The 21,551-nt window shown below is 39.4% G+C and overlaps 1 protein-coding gene and 1 pseudogene across 1 annotated transcript; one reads left to right on the top strand and one right to left on the bottom strand.

Moving 5' to 3' along the window:
- Positions 1–185: 185 nt before the first annotated feature.
- LOC133462151 (basal body-orientation factor 1-like) lies at positions 186–13,865 on the bottom strand (annotated as a pseudogene).
- On the top strand, positions 13,762–21,533 carry LOC133462870 (ectonucleoside triphosphate diphosphohydrolase 5-like). The gene is made up of 13 exons (XM_061744338.1): positions 13,762–14,329; positions 15,897–15,976; positions 16,202–16,345; positions 16,736–16,811; positions 17,295–17,330; positions 17,660–17,748; positions 17,837–17,916; positions 18,022–18,083; positions 18,199–18,300; positions 18,960–19,100; positions 19,213–19,269; positions 19,824–19,939; positions 20,055–21,533. Exons 1-13 carry the CDS (start codon positions 13,879–13,881, stop codon positions 20,136–20,138), a joined length of 1,518 nt encoding a protein of 505 aa, XP_061600322.1. The 5' UTR covers positions 13,762–13,878; the 3' UTR covers positions 20,139–21,533.
- Positions 21,534–21,551: the final 18 nt, after the last annotated feature.

The raw sequence follows: 21,551 nt of genomic DNA, 5'->3' as shown, positions 1-21,551 counted from the left end.
AAAAAAAAAAAAAAGGTTCATATGTAAAAGAAAATAACAAGTGCTGAATATGCATGCATCCTAAAATGTATTCAGCAAGTACAAACACACATCTTGTATTCGTACCGTACTCATGTACGACACTCTTCGGGGAAAGATGCAAAGCAAAGCAAACAATTCAGAGAGTGATGGAGGCTTCACTGAGGTCATGTGGTGTGCTCATCCGGCCGACTGTTTGGGGTTGAAGGCAGAATGGTCTCAGGCGCCTGGGGGCTGATAGTTGCTGGGCAGAGCTCCTCTCTAATTCTGGAAGACAGTCATCATTATACAACACCAAAATGCAACCGTCTTGATAAATCACATGTAGAAACTGACGTTCTTGCAGCCACTGCTGTTTCAGCTAAACATGCAATGTGGGGCCAATAAATCTACACAGGCTTCTAAATTGCAAGAAGGTACAACTTTTCTCATGTACATTCTTTTTGCAACTTACTCTGCAACATTGGTGTTAATGACACAAAATAAATAGTAGTTTTAGGAAGAGTTTCATAAAACACTGGTAACTTTTAATCAGGTCTGCAGCCTTGTTTGAGAGGTTAATCTGGATCAAGACAATGCTCACAGATTTGGAAGCTGCTAACTGTCTTCACCTGCCAAATGTTCTGTGTTATTCCGCTGGACCCGGTGCCAGAACCCTGCTAACATGACACTTCTCTTCCTTGCCTTTATCCTGTACATCCAGACCCCGTGCACACTCCTTCATGAAAATCATGTTACCAGCTGCTCTCTAACCACAAGTGTTCAAAGAACAAAATAAACTGCTAGTGCACGTGAAGACGGACCAATAGGCTGAAAGAAAATCGACGTGACCAGATGTTTGTTTCCAAGCACTCGACTCTGTGGCCAGGCCTATTTTTACTGTTGTGCCCAGACTCTTTCTTCATTCTTTTTAAGCAGTTGGATGGAAAAGAAAATTGGTTGAAACCTAACTTATGTTTTATGGTATCCTCTTCTGCTGACAAAATGGCTGTTTAAAACATTAAAAAGAGGGAGGAGTCAGCCGAGGCTCAGCTTGGCCTAAGTGCATGGTGTCACTCCACTTTGTTCCTCAGTTAATTGATCCCGTTTCAATTCATTTTAGCGTGCTATAATGTGCTACTTATATCTGTGAACAAAAGGACCAGCAAAGCTACTGGAAGACTTTATTACCTTTCCTTCTCTTCATTCATTTTTGCAAAGAGAAGTTCGAGCACTTGTTCCTTTTGCTCCCATGTGAGTTGAACTTCACTGCCTGGGGGATGAGACCTTCAAACAACAGGATCACACACATTCATGGAATAATCCAGTATTTGTATGCATTAATATTGACCACAAAGAGAGTAATGTATCACTGAATAAGCAGCATGTGCATTTATCAAACATAAGACATTTTTAAAATATAACAGTCAACCACAGCTCTACAAGTCATGATACCAACTCCGTCCATCTCTGAATGGACAGAATTGGTATTGTAGGGACTTTTATGGAAGGGGCGGATGGATGGGAACTTTATCTTTCCTACTGTGGCTTCTCTAATCCTCAGTTTTGTACCTAGGCGTGCTAGCAGCAATCTTCCTCTTCACATGCTCCAGTGCCTCATGGAAGAACTTCTCTGGGTCTTTGTTCATCTTCACAATGGTCCTCACCAGCTGCTTTGCTTTCTGTATCTCCTCCCCTTGCATGATGACAACCTTCTTCAAATTGGCCAACTCTACCTGGCTGGTCTGGACGGTAAATAGTTCCATCTCCTCCTCCTTCTTCATTTGCTCAAGGGTCCAAGCCTTTAGCGCCAAGGCCTCTTCCAAGGAAGCCAGCTTGGCCCTAAGCTTAGAAATCTTACCATTTAAGTCCTTCAGTTTAGCTTTGTTCTCATTTATGGTCAACTCAAGCATTTCCTGGAGAAGGCATAAGAGCAGAGAAGTGAAATAAATGACAGCTAAATTTGAAAACCTCATTTTAATCCCAAAGTAGAGGTAAAACTGATTATGTGTGCTTTAGTTTGTACTGCTGAGAGGCCAAGGTGTCAGCAAAGCAGATTTAGCCTCTTGATTTCTCTCACCATCAGCAATGAGATTAATACAATCAATATTTATTCGCCTTAACGAATCAGCGTCAAAAAACAGCAAAGGATAAGCCACCGAATTTAAACCCAGTCACCAGTGGAAACTCACCACAACCACTGAGGGGCTGGATAGTAGTCAGGAGGTCAGGGGTGGGGGGTAGTGGGACCACAAGTAAAATACACAAGGTCAGCACAAGTAAACAACAGAAGGGAAAGAAAACACCTGAAATATCTTCTGCACAGGTCTGAAAAGTGTTTCATAACTATATAAAAAAAGGACTTTATGGAGATGAATGGTCTCCATCCAAGGACTGGGGGTTAATAGTTACACTGATGTTTACCATCCTTTGGTTCAAACATACCTTGCCCTGTACCAGTGAGATTTTTTTCTCAGTCACTGCATGTTTACATTCCTCCAAGGTATGGTATGGTATGGTATTTCTCAGAGGTTCATTTAGCTTCTCAAGCTTCTTTAGTGAGTCACTTTTTAGCTTCCTAAATTAAGAAAACAAAAAGATCACAGAAGCTTGTCTCCGATTACAAATCTTTATGAATCTTGAAAATGTACACGTTATAGTTTTATTTTATTCTGCATGAGTTGGCTTAGGGAGAATAAAACATTGAATGTATGGAGCGTCCAAACATCAAATGGCATTGCAAATGAAAACAGAATAATCCGGATTGGTATGTTTGGCTTTGGTGATCATAATTCAATCAGTTGTTGACATAAAGACCAAGCTGGCAAGGCCACACTATTATCAATTTTGATGTTTTATGAGCTGTAAAAATAGCATAGCTCAGGTACAGTGCACATCTTATGGCCTCAAACATAATAAACTTGTCTTCCACAGATGCTTTACTCTCTGCTTCCTGTAGATGTTTCTGGGATGGATGTGATCATTGGCTAAAGTGATGTACACTGTCATAAACATGAAAAACCAGTGTGGTCTAAGAAATAACATTAGTTCTGGCTACATATATTTTAAAATATAAAAATATTTTAAATATATATAAATACTTTAAAATATTGCTGTTGCTGGCCTTGTGCCCTGTACATACACACACACTTATATAACAGATGAATAGAGATTAAGCATTCCAGTGGTGTACTATTATGGTGTAGGTTGTACTATTTTATTATGTCATTTTATTTCCATTATTATTATTACTTAGTTCATTTACATTTTTTTATAAGCTACATCAAGACCTGAGAATTTGTATTTGGTTCATCCTGTAAATAGTTTGAATGATAATAAAGAAGTATGTACAGTATTATAATATACTGATACTGTATATATCCATTTATTATACATATTTTTATACATAATGACTTTATACTGGGAAGTTATTTTCTCGTTGCATGTAGCATGACAGCACAGTTTAAAGGATAAAATTAGACTGTAACGCAGCAGCAGAAACACACTCACTCAATGGCTTGATGCTGTTCCAGCTTCAACAGAGCTATCTGTTGATTGTATCGCTCCTTTTTTTCTCTTGCCAGGCATGTCTGCAAGGAAATGTATAAAATTGCACTCCTCCAACAGGAAAATCATAACTAATTTTTCCATTAAAAACCTACTTCATGGTGTATTAGGGGGAATAATACTTGGTACCTTTTCCTTGAGGAATCTTTCTTCCATTTTTATTACATTTTCTCTGTACTCTAAGTCAGCAATCTCCTTGCTTTTTTTAATCTGCAAAAAAATAAAAACAAGAATCGTGGTTACATTTTAAATCTTTATAAATGAAGTGATTTGAGTCTGTTTTCTGTGTCCTCACATCACTTATTTTTTGCTCCATTTGTGCTTCCCTCGCCTTCGTTTTGCTCATTTCATACCCGATCAGGTTGATCTCTCCGACCTTCACACATGTTGGACAAAGGAAGAAAAAACATTTGGTGTACAAAATACAGAATAAATGCACTTGCTTTTCTACAACACTTCATCTATACTGAAGCTGCAACAAAAGTTCCTTCAGCGTGAGCTGTAGAAGGAAGAAGATACTTTAGGTTTGAGTTCAAGGGGGTAAACTCTTCTGCAAGCCAATTTGAGCACAGATCAGTCATGTTAAATGTCTCAAGATGCCACTGTGGAGAAGTGAATCTGAGCAAAAATGTGACCAAGTGACCAAACTCATGAAAGACTAGAAAAACATGCACCCACAAACATGGACATGACGACTAAATGAAAGGTTTTCAACCATCTGATTACAACTGCGGGCCTAATCGTTATAGATACACAATAACGGTGTAAATGCTCCTCTAGGTCAGTGAAACAGACACACACATTCATTTGCATCTTCTAGTTTTTTTATGCAATCTATCAATGGTAACCTTTTAAAAATATCTACCAGTGTAAAGCCCAATGTGATAATGAATGCCTGCATTTCTCTTTTCCTCATACTTTGAACAAAATATTTATTTGTCTGAATGAACGTCTCAAGTCTAACCATGTTGTTTTTGAAACTGCAGTCCAGGCCTTTCACAGTCTAATTTTCACAATGAACAGTTTTATCACCTTGCAAATTTAAAAGGGCTTTGAAAAGAAAGTCTTGAAGTCACATCTTTGGAGTCGAGCGCAATATTTTCCCTTTAAATACACATATGTGACAACTTCATACATGTCTGAAATTGGGTTGTTTCAAGTTGATCCAGACCGTGCTTCCTTTTTCATCCTCAGAAGCTTTTGGACTCCATTTTACTATCATGAAGTAAGGGCTGGGAGATGGAAAACAGCTGCTAGCAAAAGAAAAAAAAGGTTTTCAGTACCTTTTTTTTGGCACTTGACTCTATCATGTAAATTTGCTGGCTGGGGTTTAACTATGGGAAGCAGAGGTCAGTGAGGGTACGAGTCAAAAAAAGTGCCTTTGGTGTATATTATGTAACCCAGCATGGCATTCTAGACTAAAGATCTGTGAGACAATTGAAGTATGGTTAACACATCAGACCAGCAGTGTGGCTGCCTATTCTCAACCAAGCACTTTTCAATTATAATTCTTTTTTTTCCTTGTGACCACTGTCAAGGATTAAAATAAAATTAGAAAATGTAACTTGGAATGCAAGGCTTTGTTTTTTAGTTTTGTTTTAAATTATTATATAGTTGCTTTGTTTGGTTGTTGTTTTTTACCATAATGAAAGCCAACATAATTACACAGAATACAGCTGTTAAGAGACAGTGCAGGACATTTTTGAGATGTTACAGCTTTGAGATGCATGGACTCTTATCACAGAAATGCCATTTTGTGCTATGAAAACAACACTTTTTGGGCTACATTGTTGTTTTAATATACTTTTTTAATCCATGCATGTATTTAACAATTAATTTATTCGTCACTTAGGCACTGGATCATTTGAAAGACCCCCAAACTGTCTTTCATGGACCTAATGCAAGTATTGCAAATGACCAAGAAAAAAAGAAGAAAGTCAGGATAAGAATTATGCTTAATCACTTTGAACCTATGAGTAATCCTCTAGCCAGTGTAGTTATGGCAGTTGATAACCTGCAGGACAATAGTAGGGAAAGGATGAGTGCAGCAACATGAAATGAGAAACTGTTTGCACCTACATCTCAGCAGAAACCCGAGGCTCCATCACAGTAGGTGGACAGTGTACCAAACTGGCACATCATGTGAAGAAAAGCTACTTCAGGATAAGGTCACCAGCAATCAAATGACAATTGTATTGCATTTTTATACGTTATGAAACAGATAAGAGCCAGCAAATTAGCATATGAAAGGCTCCCAAGGTGTTGATAAAAGATTGGCCCAAAGGAACACTCATTAGGTTGCTGGATGAGGAACAAAGGGACAACTTTAATGAACTTAAGGGGCTGCATTGCAGGTTCTCCAAAGAAAACATGGCCCACAAAAACAGGAATCTAAAAACAACTGAACTAAAAGTAACACATCTGATATGGCAAAGTGGACAGTTTAACAAGGTGTTAGGATTTTATGAAATTTTTAAAGGTATGAGGGGTTTTTCTATAAGATTCTACACTGGTGGTTACTCTCAGTGCAGAACCAACTCCTGTTTGTATGACTAGACTGTTTAGCTGAGTTCTTCTTTAGGTGAAGACAATGAAGAGAAGTAAATGTTTTAAAACTGATAGGTTCCATCCTGTTTTTCTCAAAGTTTTAGTGATCTTAGGTATTTTCTGAGTTAACATCTTAAGTAAGAAACAATCAGCAGGATATATATGGCTGAAAGTGTGACATGTTTAGGTTTCTTTCCCCACAGATGTCTCCACAGATAAGGTTCAACATCCGCACCTATAATGTACAAAACACCTCCCTTTTCAGTATAAATAGGGTTGGATCGATGACCACTGTGTGCATTTCTCTCCTACCTTGGAAAATATTGTGCATAATATAATAAAAACTTGTAATAACATTTGATTCTGTTCACTGGTTTTCTTATGGTGCACCAGCCAAACGAACACGCAGATCTTTCAAAGGTCTCACCAGTTTGCTCTTCTCTTCATCTGCAAGTTTTGTTCGTCTTTTGAGACTTTCCTCGAGCATAATAATCTGTTGAGCAACACTTTGTTAGAAACGTTTTAATGTAGCTATATTAAACATAATTGATTACACATTTAGACTCAAACTCCCTCCTTACCTTATCTTCCTTAGCTTCCACTTCTCTCCACCAGGAGCCGGTTTTATCCACGGAGCTTTGCTCCGCCTGGCGCAGGTGATCGCTCAGGTGCGCGTTGGCGCGTTCCAAGTTCAGGTTGGATTTTCTGTACTCAGCCAAGTCCTGGCTGGTGGCCTTTAACCTCAGCTCCCACAGAGCGACGTTGGCTCCAGGCGTCTCGGCGTCGGACTGTTTGGACCCTTTTGACTCATGTTTGCTGTCTTTCTTCCCTTTACTATAAAAAAGACACATTGCAGCTGTAGCTTGAGTATGCACTATACAATAACCAGAGGTGGGTAAAGTAGCCAAAAATTGTACTCAAGTAAAAGTACTGTTACTTCAGAATAATGTGACTCAAGTAGAAGTAAAAAGTAGTCATCCAAATGATTACTTGAGTAAAAGTAAAAAAGTACTTGGTGAAAAAACTACTCAAGTACTGAGTAACTGTTGAGTAACGTCTGATTTATTTTTTTAACACAACCATTCAAACAGATAAAAGTACAAAATAATCATCTTCAGGCAAATTAAATCAATAAAATAATAAAATTAATCAAAATAGCTTCAATTAAAATAATCTTAGAGTAAATTCAAGTACTTTAATAAATAATAAAATAATAACAGAATAAAAAAATAAATTAAGCACAAGTAGCACAACATTTCAAGTCTTTGTACTTTTCTTTTTTAACCAGGCAGAACTAGAACAAGCCCATGAACTCATAGAAACTCTGTGTGTGTTTGAGTCTGGGTAAATGTGACAAAACATGCAAAAACAAACATTTTTCCCAAAGAATCACTCAATGATGTCATGAGATTGACGCGTACGCGGATAAAAGGGATAAAAGAAAAGTAACAGCTCAACGTGGCCTAATGTAGCGGAGTAAGAGTAACAGTTTCTTCTTCACAAATCTACTCAAGTAAAAGTACAAAGTATAGTGATTCAAAACTACTCCTAAAAGTACAAAATTCCCCAAAACTTATTCAAGTAAATGTAACGGAGTAAATGTAACTCGTTACTACCCACCTCTGACAATAACATACCTGTCAAGTCTCCTGTTTTGGCCGGGAAACTGCCGTATTTTACCCCTCTTTCCCGCCGTCCTCCTGTATTAATATTTTCCCCATAAATTTCCCGATTTATAATATAATAACTTTTTATCTGCAAACTGAATTGTCACTAGCCTCGCGAGAACTGCTGCTTGCTGTAGACTGGTTCTCGCGAGATTAGTGGCGACAACGGGAGCAAACTCGGAATAACAAATCAGAGATGGATGGATGTAACGAGAGAGAAGACATTTCTGCCCAAAAAGCGAAGACTTCGTGTAAATATCTCTAAAAATGGGAAACTGAATTTAATTTCCTAAAGAGGAGCAGGACAGGGAACAGTTACTACTTCTGAAAAATATAACAGCTGGAGACACAGAAACATGCGTCTGTGTCATCAATCATAATGCTAGAGAGCCACATGAGTGAAAATGACAAATTAAAAGAAAATGTAAATTTTTCACTTGAAGACAATCTTCAAAACTGAAAATATTTAAAATAAATAAATGTGCTTTAATTCCCCTTTGTGTTTTCATTTAGGCTTTATTATAGGAATTACATACATAGGAATGTCCATGGCATTTCAGTGTCAAAAAAAAAAAAAAAAAAGGTCGGCCAATCAGATTCTGAACATAATTGTAGTTTATAAGTGGATGACAGGTAGTTATTTTAGATTTGTTGTAAATCTGTTTTAAAATGTAAGATACTGGAACTCGGTTGGGCTGGTGAAAATTTCCTGTAGGCCTATTTTTAAATCCAAAACTTGAGTAGTATGCAACAACACAACAAACACTACAACACTTACCCGCCTTTCAACTGCTTTACTTTTTTGTTTGCTTTCGTCGTCGGCATTGCTATTACAACACTAAAAAAAAGTCAGAGATAATGGACATTACTACCGAGAGGTCTGGGGACGGCAGCTGTGGATGTTTGAGGTGTTGCCATGGAGACGGCGATCACGTGTTCGTTTGTCTGCTGCACCATAGACAAGGTAAGGCAAGGCAAGTGTATAACACAATTCAACACCAGGTAATTAAAAGTGCTTTACATCAACATTAAAAGCGGTAAGACACAATTAAACAGTAAACAACAAATAAAATGTAATAGAAATATAAGAAAATAGGTAAAATAATAAAAAGCACAAGTTGTTAAAAAGTAAAGGCAGTTTTTTTTTTGTTTTTTTTTTTACCATTGGAAAATTTTACTTGGGAAAAATACAACCGTGGTCATATTTTTCAAGAATTTTGGTTTCCATTATTTTCAAAACTGGAGAATTTTTCCAAAGGGGACCAATGAGTATCTCTATTTTCGAACTTGTGCCTTATATGTATGTATGTTTGTATGTAGGCTATGTATGGATATATATATATAGTTTGATATCGCTGTTTCTGCCATTATATTTTATTTATTTATTTATTTTTATATTTATTTAATTTTGTTCTCCCTTAATGTATGTTTTTTTTTGTTGTTTTGTTGTTTTGTTTTTTTTCCCTAGGGTAATTATGGAGAGGGTAGGAATGTGGGTAGAATAGAAATCGTGAATGGGAAAATGTGAATTGTGAAAATTATTGTGAAATAAAAAGATATATTAAAAAAAAAGTAAAGGCAGTAGAGTACAGCAGGTAAGTATTCAATTTAAGGACGCTTCAGTAAACAGTAATGTTCTTAGGCCTGATTTAAAGGAGCTGACAGTTTGAGCAGACCTCAGGTGTACAGGAAGTTTGTTGGTTCTTGTTCTTGGGACACACAACAAACCAGATCCAGATGAACCTCAGGGGTCTGGGAGCTTCATAGGGAACTAACAGATCAAGCATGTATTTTGGTCCAAGACCATTCAGTGCTTTGTAGTCCAGACAAAGCCAAGAAAACAAGTGAACAGAATCAAAGGTTAATACAAGCTTTTACTATATCATGCATAATGTTTTCCAGCCGGAGGTACATTTTTCTCAAACCACATAGGTAGGAGACAAATGCATACCGTGGACAGCCGTATATGCCTGTTTATTGCTTCTTACATGAAATGTCAACCCAGATAACGGAAGAGACCCATCAGTGTTAAAACATCTGTTTCCCTTCATTGTCTTCAACTAACGAAGAGTAAATATCTGAACTATTTTAACAGCTTAGTCATAAAACAGGAGTTGCCCCTGCAAATAGAGAAAAACCACCAGTGCAGAATCGTATAGAAAAACCCTTCAAACCTTTAAACCATTTCATAGAATCCTAACACAAGTTACAACGGCCCATCTGACTTTTCTTCGAGCGTTACCACAATGTCAGCGCCTGCGTTTACTTAAATGTTTGTACAGGTCGGTTTTTATGCCCCGGTATAGACCGTCCCATATCACAAGTTTGCCTGGAGAGGTTTTATAATGTACGCCTATAACACCCCGTTCCACCATAATAGCAGTTTTAGCTGTCATGATGGATAGATCGACCAGTTGCTGTTTAAGGATATACTTGACGGGAAGAACAAACAGAAGGGAGTCAGTAAAAGGTTAGACGGGCTGTGAATCAGAGCAGCAGTACTTTTAGGGAAAAGGATGGACTGAGACAGACGACGGAAACAGGCTGAAGGGATGACATTATTGATATGAGATTTAAATGAGAGATCATGTATTATTTGTTGTCATATACGAAAGAATAAACAGGACATGGCTGTACTGCAACAGTCCTGCTTGCTTTAAAAAAAAAAAAAAGTTTGTTTTAAAGGTAGGGTAAGTAATTCAATGTAATTCAGGTTCTCCTGAACACTTTTTTTTCACATTCGGATACTTCCTCACCATTTTTTAGTTGTTCATCTGATGAGTCAATTAATAATAAAAATAATAATAATAATAATTCTAAATACAATCTGCTTTTATTTGCAATAATTAGTTCCATTAAAAAAATAAAAAATAAAATATATATATATAAAAGAATTCGCTATATCATATATCCCATTACTTAAGAGATTTCAACCAGGAATGCCAGTTTTACGGTAATCAATAAATTAGTCACGAGAGAAGATCATGTTTGGTGGATGTTCTCCTGAAAAGCCTGTGAACTGACACTAAATGACTAAATTTGTCACGTCTTTTAATTGCAACCTTCCCTTGCTGGGCTCTATTAAACAGGACCTGTTTGCTCATTATCTTTTCCCACAGTATGACATGGGATACACTTGACTCCTGTTTGCAGCATTGTCCATGCTGTCTTTTAAAGAACTATGTGTTTGTCACTACCATCCCTGTGGTTGCTGTCTGTTGGGAAAACCGCTAAGATGAGAGTCAATGGAGTTTGGTTACATCTTTGGAGAAGTTCAGCCAAGAGATAAATGAAAGAAAACAATGTAAAGGCAGGTCCTAAATTCAAGCTGAAAACCACTGAGTCTTCTTTATCATCTTGTTCTGCTCTCCGCCGGCAAGAGCCTGAGTGTCCAAATCTGATTGATGACTGATATTTACTTAACATGTGAAAGAGAAAAAAAAATGTAGTGTAGGGTGTAGCTACTGTAAACTCAATCATATAGGGTTTATCTGCGCTCTGGCATCACAACGAGAGTTTGAAGACTAAATTTAAAGGTAATTACTATGACAGTGAGGAGAGAAAACTGAAATAACCCAGAGTTTTTCAAAGCTGTCATTATCATTGGAATTGTAATGACAAGGTTTGGGTCTCTTCAATGGACTTGTTGGGGTAGGACACCCACAAACATGGCATTCCTGAGGGCAACATTGCAGCATATTAATGATATATTGCACAGTGTAGATTACAAAGCTGGGGTCCTTTCTAGTACTTTTACGGTCTCAGTTAACTTGAAACAAAATACCAAACCTTGAATTCAAACTAAGTCTTGTTTAACACAGTGTGTTTGCAATGTGCTGTGTCATGCCTCAGACAGGCCTGGTACAACGGGTTCAGAGAGTAACAATGCAAATTGGCATGACTTGGCTACATACAAATTCTCCAGTAATTCCATTTCTTTATCCGTAAAATCCCATATTTATTCAAACCGTTTTATTTTAGCATCTTCCAAAGAGGGAAGTTCCCATTGCATCACTTTACAGTTGAAAAAGGTGTGTGTTTGTGTGTGTTAGAGACTAAATCATATGATTCATGGCAGAAGCACCAACTGTCCTAAGATGGATTACTGCTGTCCAAACATTGCACACTATAAATGTTAATTGCATAATTATATACAGGACATGCCTGAACATACGTTAAAGTGGTTTTAAAATTAACAAAAAAGGCAGTTTAAACATCTAATACTTTCAAGTAGGACAAATTTGTTTTACGTTTCACCAATATCTGGTTTCCCTTAATATAAAACCAAGACATCTTTGGACAGAATTTAGTGAGAGGTCCTGCACAAGCACACTTTGATAGGGGCGAACGACCATTCTGGTCAGCCACAAGATTGAAAAAAGTAGCCACAGTATTTAGAAAAAAGGAAGGAGGAAAGAAAGTCCAATATTTTTAGTCCAAATTACAGTGTTGGAACAGTGCTTTGCACAGTTGAGTGTCCTGGGAGTGGAATGGCATGATGGGTGAACACTGGTGCCAAGCCCCACCCTCTGCACATTGTGTTCACCGTGGATATCCTGCACTTTCTTGTGCCCATCGAAAGGACCTCCGCCCCTCCCATTGCCCTCTGGCTGGGCAAGCCAGCATCTTGGTTTTCTGCCACAGTTCTTGCATGAGACAAATCAGGGGGTTGACAAAGGGTCAGTTCTCCAGGGACGCCTTCGTTGCCATCTTTTTCAGTATCAGTCCTCTTTCTGCAGGTACAAAGTGGGTGAAAAATATCACAGTTGGGTACAAATCAGAAGTTCATGTAAGGTCTTTGGAGTCTCTTTGACGCCGTGCTGCACTGCTGTGTAATATCACAGGAGCTTTTCCATCCTGTGCCATAAACTACTGACCCTGAGTGAGAAGGAATTAGCTGATACACCAAAGCACGGGTTACGATGGCACGCCAAACTCCAACCTAAAGTGGAGAAACAGCTACTCACGCTTTTCATTTATTCTGTCACGAAACGTGCCTTGCAGCTCAAATATCTTTCCCTTGGAAAGCCTGTGGTTAACACAGAGATGAGTGGGAGTGAGATGATTGCGAACATTCTTTTAACTTTTATGCCAGCTGGAGTGCAGGTGGCATTTGCATTTTTTAAGGTTGATGAAACAGCTCCAATGGATTTAATGTAGTCATTGTTGCAGAATTGTGAAGAAAATGTTAGTTTTATTTTGTATTTGAAATACTAAACGAGATTTAGGATAGTTACTGAATGAGCTCCAAAGAAATATTCATCTTAGAGCAAACTCTTCACGAAGCCATGTTTTAAATACTCACATGGTAAAAACCTACCTCAATATAATTGCAAACATTAACAAAATTGAAGCATTTATGTCATCAACTTTTACAAACTGCAGAAATTAATAGAGTAGAACAAAATCAGATTGTCATTTTTTTTAACAACAAAACAAAAACTTACATCACCCCTAATTTAGAGTGGTGAAATGTCAGCACATACAATTGTGAAAGTCCAAAGTAGTGCATTGTGAAGGATTTCTTAAGCAAGTCTTACAATACAAGTCTTAAATACGCCCATAAAAGGTATTTTAAGCCCATTTCTTTAGAGTTTTTTTTCTTCTTAAATGTGAGCCATTCATTTTAACTTCTTTTAAAAATATATATATATTTCTCCTTTCATAAAGGGACTGGCTTCATTATAACCAGTAAATGTGAGGAAGGGAAAAACACTGCCAGAAATAATCCTCATTAAAAAAAAAGAGAAAAAGAAAGGGAAATACTGTCGGTAGGCAGGTAGTGAGTCTCCAGCTCAGCTCAGGGTGTGGGTGGGGGGTGATGGCGGTGGAGGGGACTCCTGATGGAGTTGGGATGGAGTTGGGATGGAGTTGGGATGGACCTCCACAGGATTGGTGGACGGCTGCTCTCGCTGTGGCCCCACGCCAAGCCCTTACGTCTTTATATACTGTAATCAGCTGACCGGACAGTCCTGAGTGTGCAGCATCGCATCCACTCTGCGTCTCTCCATCTCCCACTGCTCTCTCTCCAGGTCGGTCCCCTGCACGCCTCTTCTGCTCCAGCATCCACTGCGTCTGCAGCACCATCTCCTTTTCCAGAATGGCCACGCCGACTCTGCTCTCCGCCGTGTGCGCCTGGCTGTGCGTCTGGCTGCTGTCGGCGAGTGTCCCCGCGGGGGCGACCTACTACCGGCACCACCGCTACGTCCCCCACTTCTACCGCTACCGGGAGCACTCCGCCAACACGGACAACCACCTCCCCGACGCCTCCAACCCCGCGCCCGAGGTCCCGACGCACCCGGAGATTCCCCACGTTTTCCACCCGGCGCCGGCTGCTCCAGAAGTCCTGCAGCCCGTACCGGAGGCTTTCCACCCGGTGCCGGAGGTGGTGCATCCCGCACCTGAGACGTTCCTGCACCCGCCTCAGGTGCACCAGGCTCCCCCCGAAGCCTCCTCCCCCGTCGGCAGCCGCGTTTTTTACGGGGTCATGTTTGACGCCGGGAGCACCGGGACCAGGATCCACATCTATAAGTTCATCCAGAAGGACCCAGGTAAACGCAGCGACACTTTACGCACTAGTGCATAGGCATTTAAGCAGGGGCGCCTCCAAAAATGTTTCATAGGGGGGGCCAGATGGGGCCACTTAAATTGGGGTGGACACCAAAACTAAAAGCCATCATTACAGGAATGTAGGCTCAGAAATACTTAAAAAACGCCTACTGATATACTTAGGTTTATTACGGAAGAGAATTAAGGCCATGCAAGAGAAAAAATATTTGAGAGGGGAAGATTTTTTTTTATTGTGCACTTCGAGAAAAAAGTCGAAATGTTGAAATTAATGTTGAAATACAATTTCAAGAATAAAGTCGAAATTTCGTGAATAAAGTCGAAATTTCGAGAATAAAGTTGAAATACATTTCGACTTTTTGCTCGAAATTGTACTTCAACATTAATATTTACATTTCGACTTTTTTCTCGACATTTCGACTTTTTTCTCGACATTTCGATTTTTTTCTCGAAGTGCATAATGAAAAAAAAATCTTCCTCCTCTAAATTTTATTATTATTTTTCTCCTGCCTGGCCCTAATACTCTTCCGTAGGGGTGGCCAGTAGGGAGGCCAGCAAATTTGTAGGGGGGGCCGTGGCCACCCTTGGCCACCCCTTGGTGGTGCCACTGCATTTAAGCCTGAATTATGGTTCCAAGTTAAATCGACGCAGAGCCTACGCCGTAGGATTACGGCGTAGGCTCTGCGTTGATGGAACGCGGAACCATAAATCAGCCTTTTACGCGTGCTGCTCACTCCCACGCTGCTTGCTGTTATTGGCTGGGTGCAAAAAAGTGCAAAAAAATTAAAAAAAATTAATAAAAAATGCACAGGCAGAATTGAATGAATTAAGTTTATTCAGTCATTGCAACACAAAACAACACCCAAAAAACATTGTACACAGCATTAACTTTTCATACAAAACCAAAAAAATGTGTTGAACAATAACTGAAAAGGCATAGGCAGAAGCAAACTGCTTATAAAAGCCTATCCTATAGTACCAACTTTCTATTTTTGGCTACCAACCTCCAGAAAACCAAAAAGAGAATAGAAAAGCAAAGAAACAACAAAAGGCAAAGAAACAATAGAAAAGCAAAGAAACATTAACAGATGGTCAATTGCACTTATAAGCTTCAAAAATAGCTTTACAAACCATTTTCTTAAATACAACAAAAGAATGACATGTTTTTAAATTTATGTTGGCATCATTCCAGAATTTAACTCCAGTAATGGAGACACATCTCCTTTTCATACCTTTTTTAGCCATTTGTACTGTGAAATTACAGACACCTCTAAGATTGTAACGAGTCTCCTGAATTGAAAAGAACCTCTGTATTTTAACCTCTATTTTTTAATTGATGGGCAATCTAAAAGTAGCAGAGGTGGACTTTTAATTTGCCTGTCTGACTCAACTGTGTAGGAAGGAAACAGACTTTTAAAACTCAATCTGTATGAAGGTAAAGTACCGCAGTCTGAATATTAGAGCGTTAGAAAAAAAAAAAACTGTACTCATCCAGAATCCCACACATTTTGGCTGAGTAGTTTGTAATATTTTTTTCCTGACTTTCTTTAGTTGAGCTGCCAGTTCTGGACAATGAGATGTACCATGCAGTGAAACCAGGACTGTCTGAATACAAGGACAACCCTGAACAGGTACGTTTGATGTTGCTCCATCACTTATTGCTCATAGTCTCAAAACCACTAAACCACAGCAATTTTTATTTTATTTTGGGTTGGGCTCATTTGGTGTAAAACACACAATTCCCAAAATCCCCAATGATGTCTGATGCTTTGGGGTTTTGCATCTTTATCAAATAATTATCTCTTAAAAAATGCCTGGTAGAGCACGGATCATCTTTATTTTGTCATCTTCTCCAGGCTGGGACCACCATCCATCAGTTGCTGAAGCTTGCCCAAAAGACAGTGCCAGAGGAGGAGTGGAGGAGGACGCCAGTGGTCCTGAAGGCCACAGCGGGTCTGCGCATGTTGACTGAAGATGAAGCCAATGGCATTCTGAAGGAGGTGAGGCACGTTTTCACTCTGCCCTCAGACAGTCTGGCACAAACACCAGCCGTCCCACCAGGGAATGGGATGAGAAAACCACTAAGTACTTACAAGTGTCACTGAACGAAAAGGCAGCAAGTCTGCCCATTTGGTGGCTATCATTTAGCAAGGAACAGCTGTTGTTGGGTTGTGTGGAGCAACCATATTTGGCATTTTAAGTATTATCCAGGCTGCTGTTCCAGCCATGTTTGTGGTTTAGATTATCTGTCACTCTGCAACACAGCCGGCAGTTTGTCCTCTGGAACCTGAATAAACCTGCTCCTAATACAAGTTGTAATAATAGACAACAAAAGCATGGATCTTTGTTAACTGTAACTCATATTCATCAGTGAGAAATATTTTCCACAGGTGAAAGAAGCGTTTGATGAATCTCCTTTCTATGTGCCGGAGGAAAGTGTTTCCATCATGGATGGAGCAAATGAAGGTCAGTCAAATATATATTCATTATTTTCAATCATTACTGTTTGAACCGTATATAACATGCATGATGCAATCTTTTTATATGTTTCTATATATATTTATTCATGATTTTTCACTTAAGCATCGTCTGACCAGGTGCTTTTTTGAGTTTGTTTGAAACAATGGTCTCTTGTAATTCTTTTTACAAGGGTTTGGTTACTACCTCATTGCACCACATAAACACACCAGTGTGAGGGCAAGTTGCCCCACGCCCTTTCATTTAATGTGAACCTCCACATCACTCGTTACACACTCGCTGCGTTATATTTCATCACATAGTGTTAATTCTTTATTGTTATCTTCCCTTTATGAGGACAATTACTTTGCATGTGAGACTAGTTTTTTTTCCCGAATGTTTCATCACTTACAAATGAATTTGTGATGCGTCAGTGGTAATGACTCGTCAGGTTTTGACTAATGCTGTCATTTTCACCCACTGCTGTTTCAGGAGTCCTTGCCTGGGTCACTGTGAACTTCCTTACAGGTAAGACATTGCTTGTGTTTTGCTACAGTGGTGTTAGTGGTCAGGAGGCTCTAGAGTACACATAAGCTTGTCTCCTCTCTGCTGGAATCATTGGCCCCAAATAGTTAGAAAAAACAAGCAATATGTCTTCACGTTGTACATTACCACTGTGGCGCCATCAGATTTTAGTTTGAAAAACTGAATTTTTCTCTTTAAACATACATCATTCTTAAAAGAGATGGATTTTTAGGAAAGATGGAGGTAGTTCCTCAAGATTTAACAGTATGCTGACGACACGCAACACCTCCATCCAAGGTGGAGATTTGAACTTGTTGTTTGTCTTTCCGCAGGACATTTGTACTCCAACACAAGGAAGACGGTGGGGATTCTGGATTTAGGTGGAGGATCTACGCAGATCACATTCCTTCCAAAGTCCAAGGTGAATTTAATATTTAATGTGTCATAAATATCACTTTATTATGAATTTAAAAAAAAAACTCAACACTTAACATGTGTTAATCCAACAGAAAACGATTCAAACGGCTCCTTCCAGCTACACAGCCAGATTTAACCTCTTCAATAGCACATATGAACTCTACACACACAGGTAAATAACAGAGTAAGAGGATGTTGTATATTTTCTTGAGACTTGAGAGTGAAACATACATAATTGTCTAAAAACTTACCATAATTATATGTAATCATTACATAGTTATCTTGGAAATGGAATAAAAGCCGCCCGCCTTGCAACTCTTGGAGCACTAGGAGCTGATGGTAAAGTATAGCTCATACATTTTTTAACCTCTCTTCTTTGCGATTTATATTTATTTAAAAAAAAAAAAGAAATACAGCAAAAGGCTAACTGTTTGTTGCTTTCCTGCTTTCCCAGGACTGGATTGGAAAGTCTTCACAAGCTCCTGTCTCCCAAAGAAGTACAGAGAAGAACTGACTTTTGGAGGAAAAACCTACAAAGTTAGCGGTATTCCAGACGGTAAGATAAAAGCCGTTTGAGGTTTTGATCGCCTTCCCAGGGCCTTTGGTCCAACAATCCACACATTCCTCCCTCAATTTTGGATTACAATGGAGTACTGAGCAGTGCAATCTCACATGATAACAGGCATCAGCTTATGTTCCTTAAATCTTGGCACCAAACCCATGTTTTGTCATCTCTCATTCTCCATGTTCCCTTGTGAACAATTATACTGTCATCAACCTTGTATTTAAAGGAAAAAGAAAACTGTAAGTTAACTTCACAAATAGGGCAGTCACTCCCATACCGCAGTTGAGTAGCCAAAAGATGCTGAGCTTGTTCCCGAGTTTTTTTCGTGTGTGTGTAACGAGCAGCTTGATCTGGCCCGCTCACAATTATGTGGTAAAAATAGACATTACAACAGGGCTGCGCTAACTGCAGCTCCTGTCAGCACATGGTTTTTGCCGGCACAATTTAAACAACCGTGCCCATGGGGCCGTGTGAAACCTTTGGGACTTCCCTTCTATATGACCTGGTGAGCTCTTAGATTGAACTCAGAGTCGTTCCACTTTCGTCTCCTTAAAGTCACCGTTTCCTACATTTCTTTTGACGTTTAGTGGAATTATGTCTTGAATAAAACATATCTTGTCTTTTTTTCTTTTTCTTTGTTTTTGGTGCAGGATTCGCAGGGTATAAATTGTGCTACTACGAGGTCTTACGGGTCGTCAAAGGTATTTTTCACCAGCCGTACGAGGTGAAGGGCAGCATCTTCTACGCTTTCTCCCACTACTATGACAGAGCTGTGGAAACTGGCCTCATTGGTGAGTGGGAACAGATCAACGAGCCACCTTCCAGCGCTATTATCTTTCATGGTAATTATAATCTCTTTGCACAAAGTAGTTATTTAAATTGCACGTTTGTTTTTCCTCACAGATGGCAATCGAGGTGGTGCGGTTGAAGTCAGGGACTTTAAGAAGAAAGCCAAAGAAGGTAGGAGTTACTTGTAACTTCTTCAAGGCTGGATAAATAGAAGGATGTTTGTCCCTCAAAGGTTTACGTAAAAATGCGCTTTATACATCGACCGAAAATGCTTTCCTGACAGCTATAACACAAGAGCACATCCATAGCGAGTAGGAATGAGTTAGTGTTGTGGGAACAGCGTCACGGGTCTAGTTCAGTCTGGGCTGGCAGCTGAGGTGATGTCTGCCGAGCCCAGGCAGGAGGCCACCTGACAGCCACACACCACCTGGAGGCTTTCACACGCTGACACGCTCACACGCAGATTCTGCTCAGCTGTTACGCACCACCACCCACCTGCAGCCTCGTGCTGACCCTCAGCTGTGTTCCTCACACCTCCCTGTTTATGCGACCAAACCAAACTGAAATGTCATCTTTCAATCATGTAGCACAGGGGTTAGACTTTTTATTATTATTCTACTGTTATGTGGAAGTACTTGATAAGGTGAATGATTGTTTTCTTAGTTATATGGAGTCTTGTTAATGTTGTTTCTGAAATCTGTGGCTTTTTTTTTGTTTGTTTGCAGTGTGCAACAAAATGACCAAATACCGTGCTATCAACCCCTTCCTCTGCATGGATATGACATATATCACTGCCTTGCTAAAGGAGGGCTTCGGCTTCAAAGACAGCACTGTGCTGCAGGTGAGCGACCCAGGGCCATGCTGCTATGTGCAAATATGACCATGTCACAGGATTTAAATGATGTATGTTTCATAACAGTGGGTGAATGAACGTGTTTCTCTTCTTGATTCAACAGCTGGCCAAGAAGGTGAACAACGTGGAGACGAGCTGGGCCTTGGGCGCGACCTTTGACTTCTTCAGAAACTTCAACATCCACTAAAGACAGCCCGTGCTTGTTGCAGCTGGCACTAAGAGGGACAGTGTTACTGTGGGGCCTTCCCTCCCCCCCATCAGTCAGCCCGCCTCCTCGCAGACACAACCAGTCCTACCATGCTTCCACACCCTCAACGCTCCTCATCTTTCCCTCAACCTCAGCACCCTGCAAACGCTTTAAGAACTGTTGAAAAAAAAAAGAGAGAAAGAAATCACTATATTTTTATAAGGCCAGCTGTTTTTACTGTATATTGAGCTCATGATTGAGTTTATTTTTATAAGAGGTTTACATTTTTGATTCCTTATGGGTGTCTGATCTGAAATGTCTTTTCTCACTGACCTATAAAGCGTATAGTAGTTTAGAGGCGATGCAAGGAGCCATGGTATTCTGGTGTATTGCGGTCCTGGTGTGAACTGTGCAGTACAGCGCAACACATTTAGAGACTAGTTGCTGCAGTTACAGCTACAATTACCTTTCTCGAGATACTCGCTTCCTCTTTATTCTAGCGGTAAATTATTTTTCAGGAGCCCAGTTAAGGCATGCATACGGTAGTTTGAACACCATTGGACACAGAGCGAGTAGATCACCTTATAGATTATTTTCCTTGACATCGCACATAACACTTTAACTGCAAATACTGTAGCTATGAAATAATCCGTTACTTTGATGACATCTACAGAGTTGTACATATTCATCATTAGTTCTGGATTTGCCGTGACTCGGGGTGGGGGCGGGGCAGACAGGGTGTTGTGTAAAAATGCCTCACTGACTTTCAAAAGTATGACATTCATGCTTGTGTGTGTGTGTGTGTGTGTGTTTTTTAAGTGCACCCGGTCTTGTTTGTTTGAGTGGGTAAGACCTCATCAAGCATGGCTTAATTGCAGGGGACTTTGGTCTGAACTGCACTTTAGATCATCATTAGAGAAACCACTCATCAAGGGTAGACAGTGCACCCAGAAGCAGAACCTACAGACATTTAATAAAAAGTCATAACATTTTTACATATTTCAAGTCAATAATCGTCTGTTCCTTTTGCAGTTTCTCTTGTGAATTGTACAAATATTTAAAAGACTGAAAAATTTATATAAGAACAGAGTATTTTTATTGTCCTTATCCAATATCATCTGTAACTCTCTGTAAGTGCTCTCTAAGCCGTGCGTATGCTGTCTACATTATTCAACATATTCAATCACTACTGCTGTATATACACAAACTTGGTGAATTCAGAATTCAGGACCTGCCTGAACATCACAAAAACCTTATACTGTACAATTGCTGATCAATGTCTCTCTGCCCATTAAAATACTCTGACAATATGTAAATACTTTGTATGGAATCCAGTGACATAAGTGTATACTATACATGTATGTTTTAATAAAACATTTGTATTATATTTGAGAATTTTCTTGATTAAATGCA

This window comes from Cololabis saira, chromosome 16 (genome assembly GCF_033807715.1).
Source record: "Cololabis saira isolate AMF1-May2022 chromosome 16, fColSai1.1, whole genome shotgun sequence".
NCBI lineage: Eukaryota > Metazoa > Chordata > Actinopteri > Beloniformes > Belonidae > Cololabis > Cololabis saira.
Note: the sequence above shows the minus strand (reverse complement) of the source record. Positions and strands in the feature narration are given on the sequence as shown.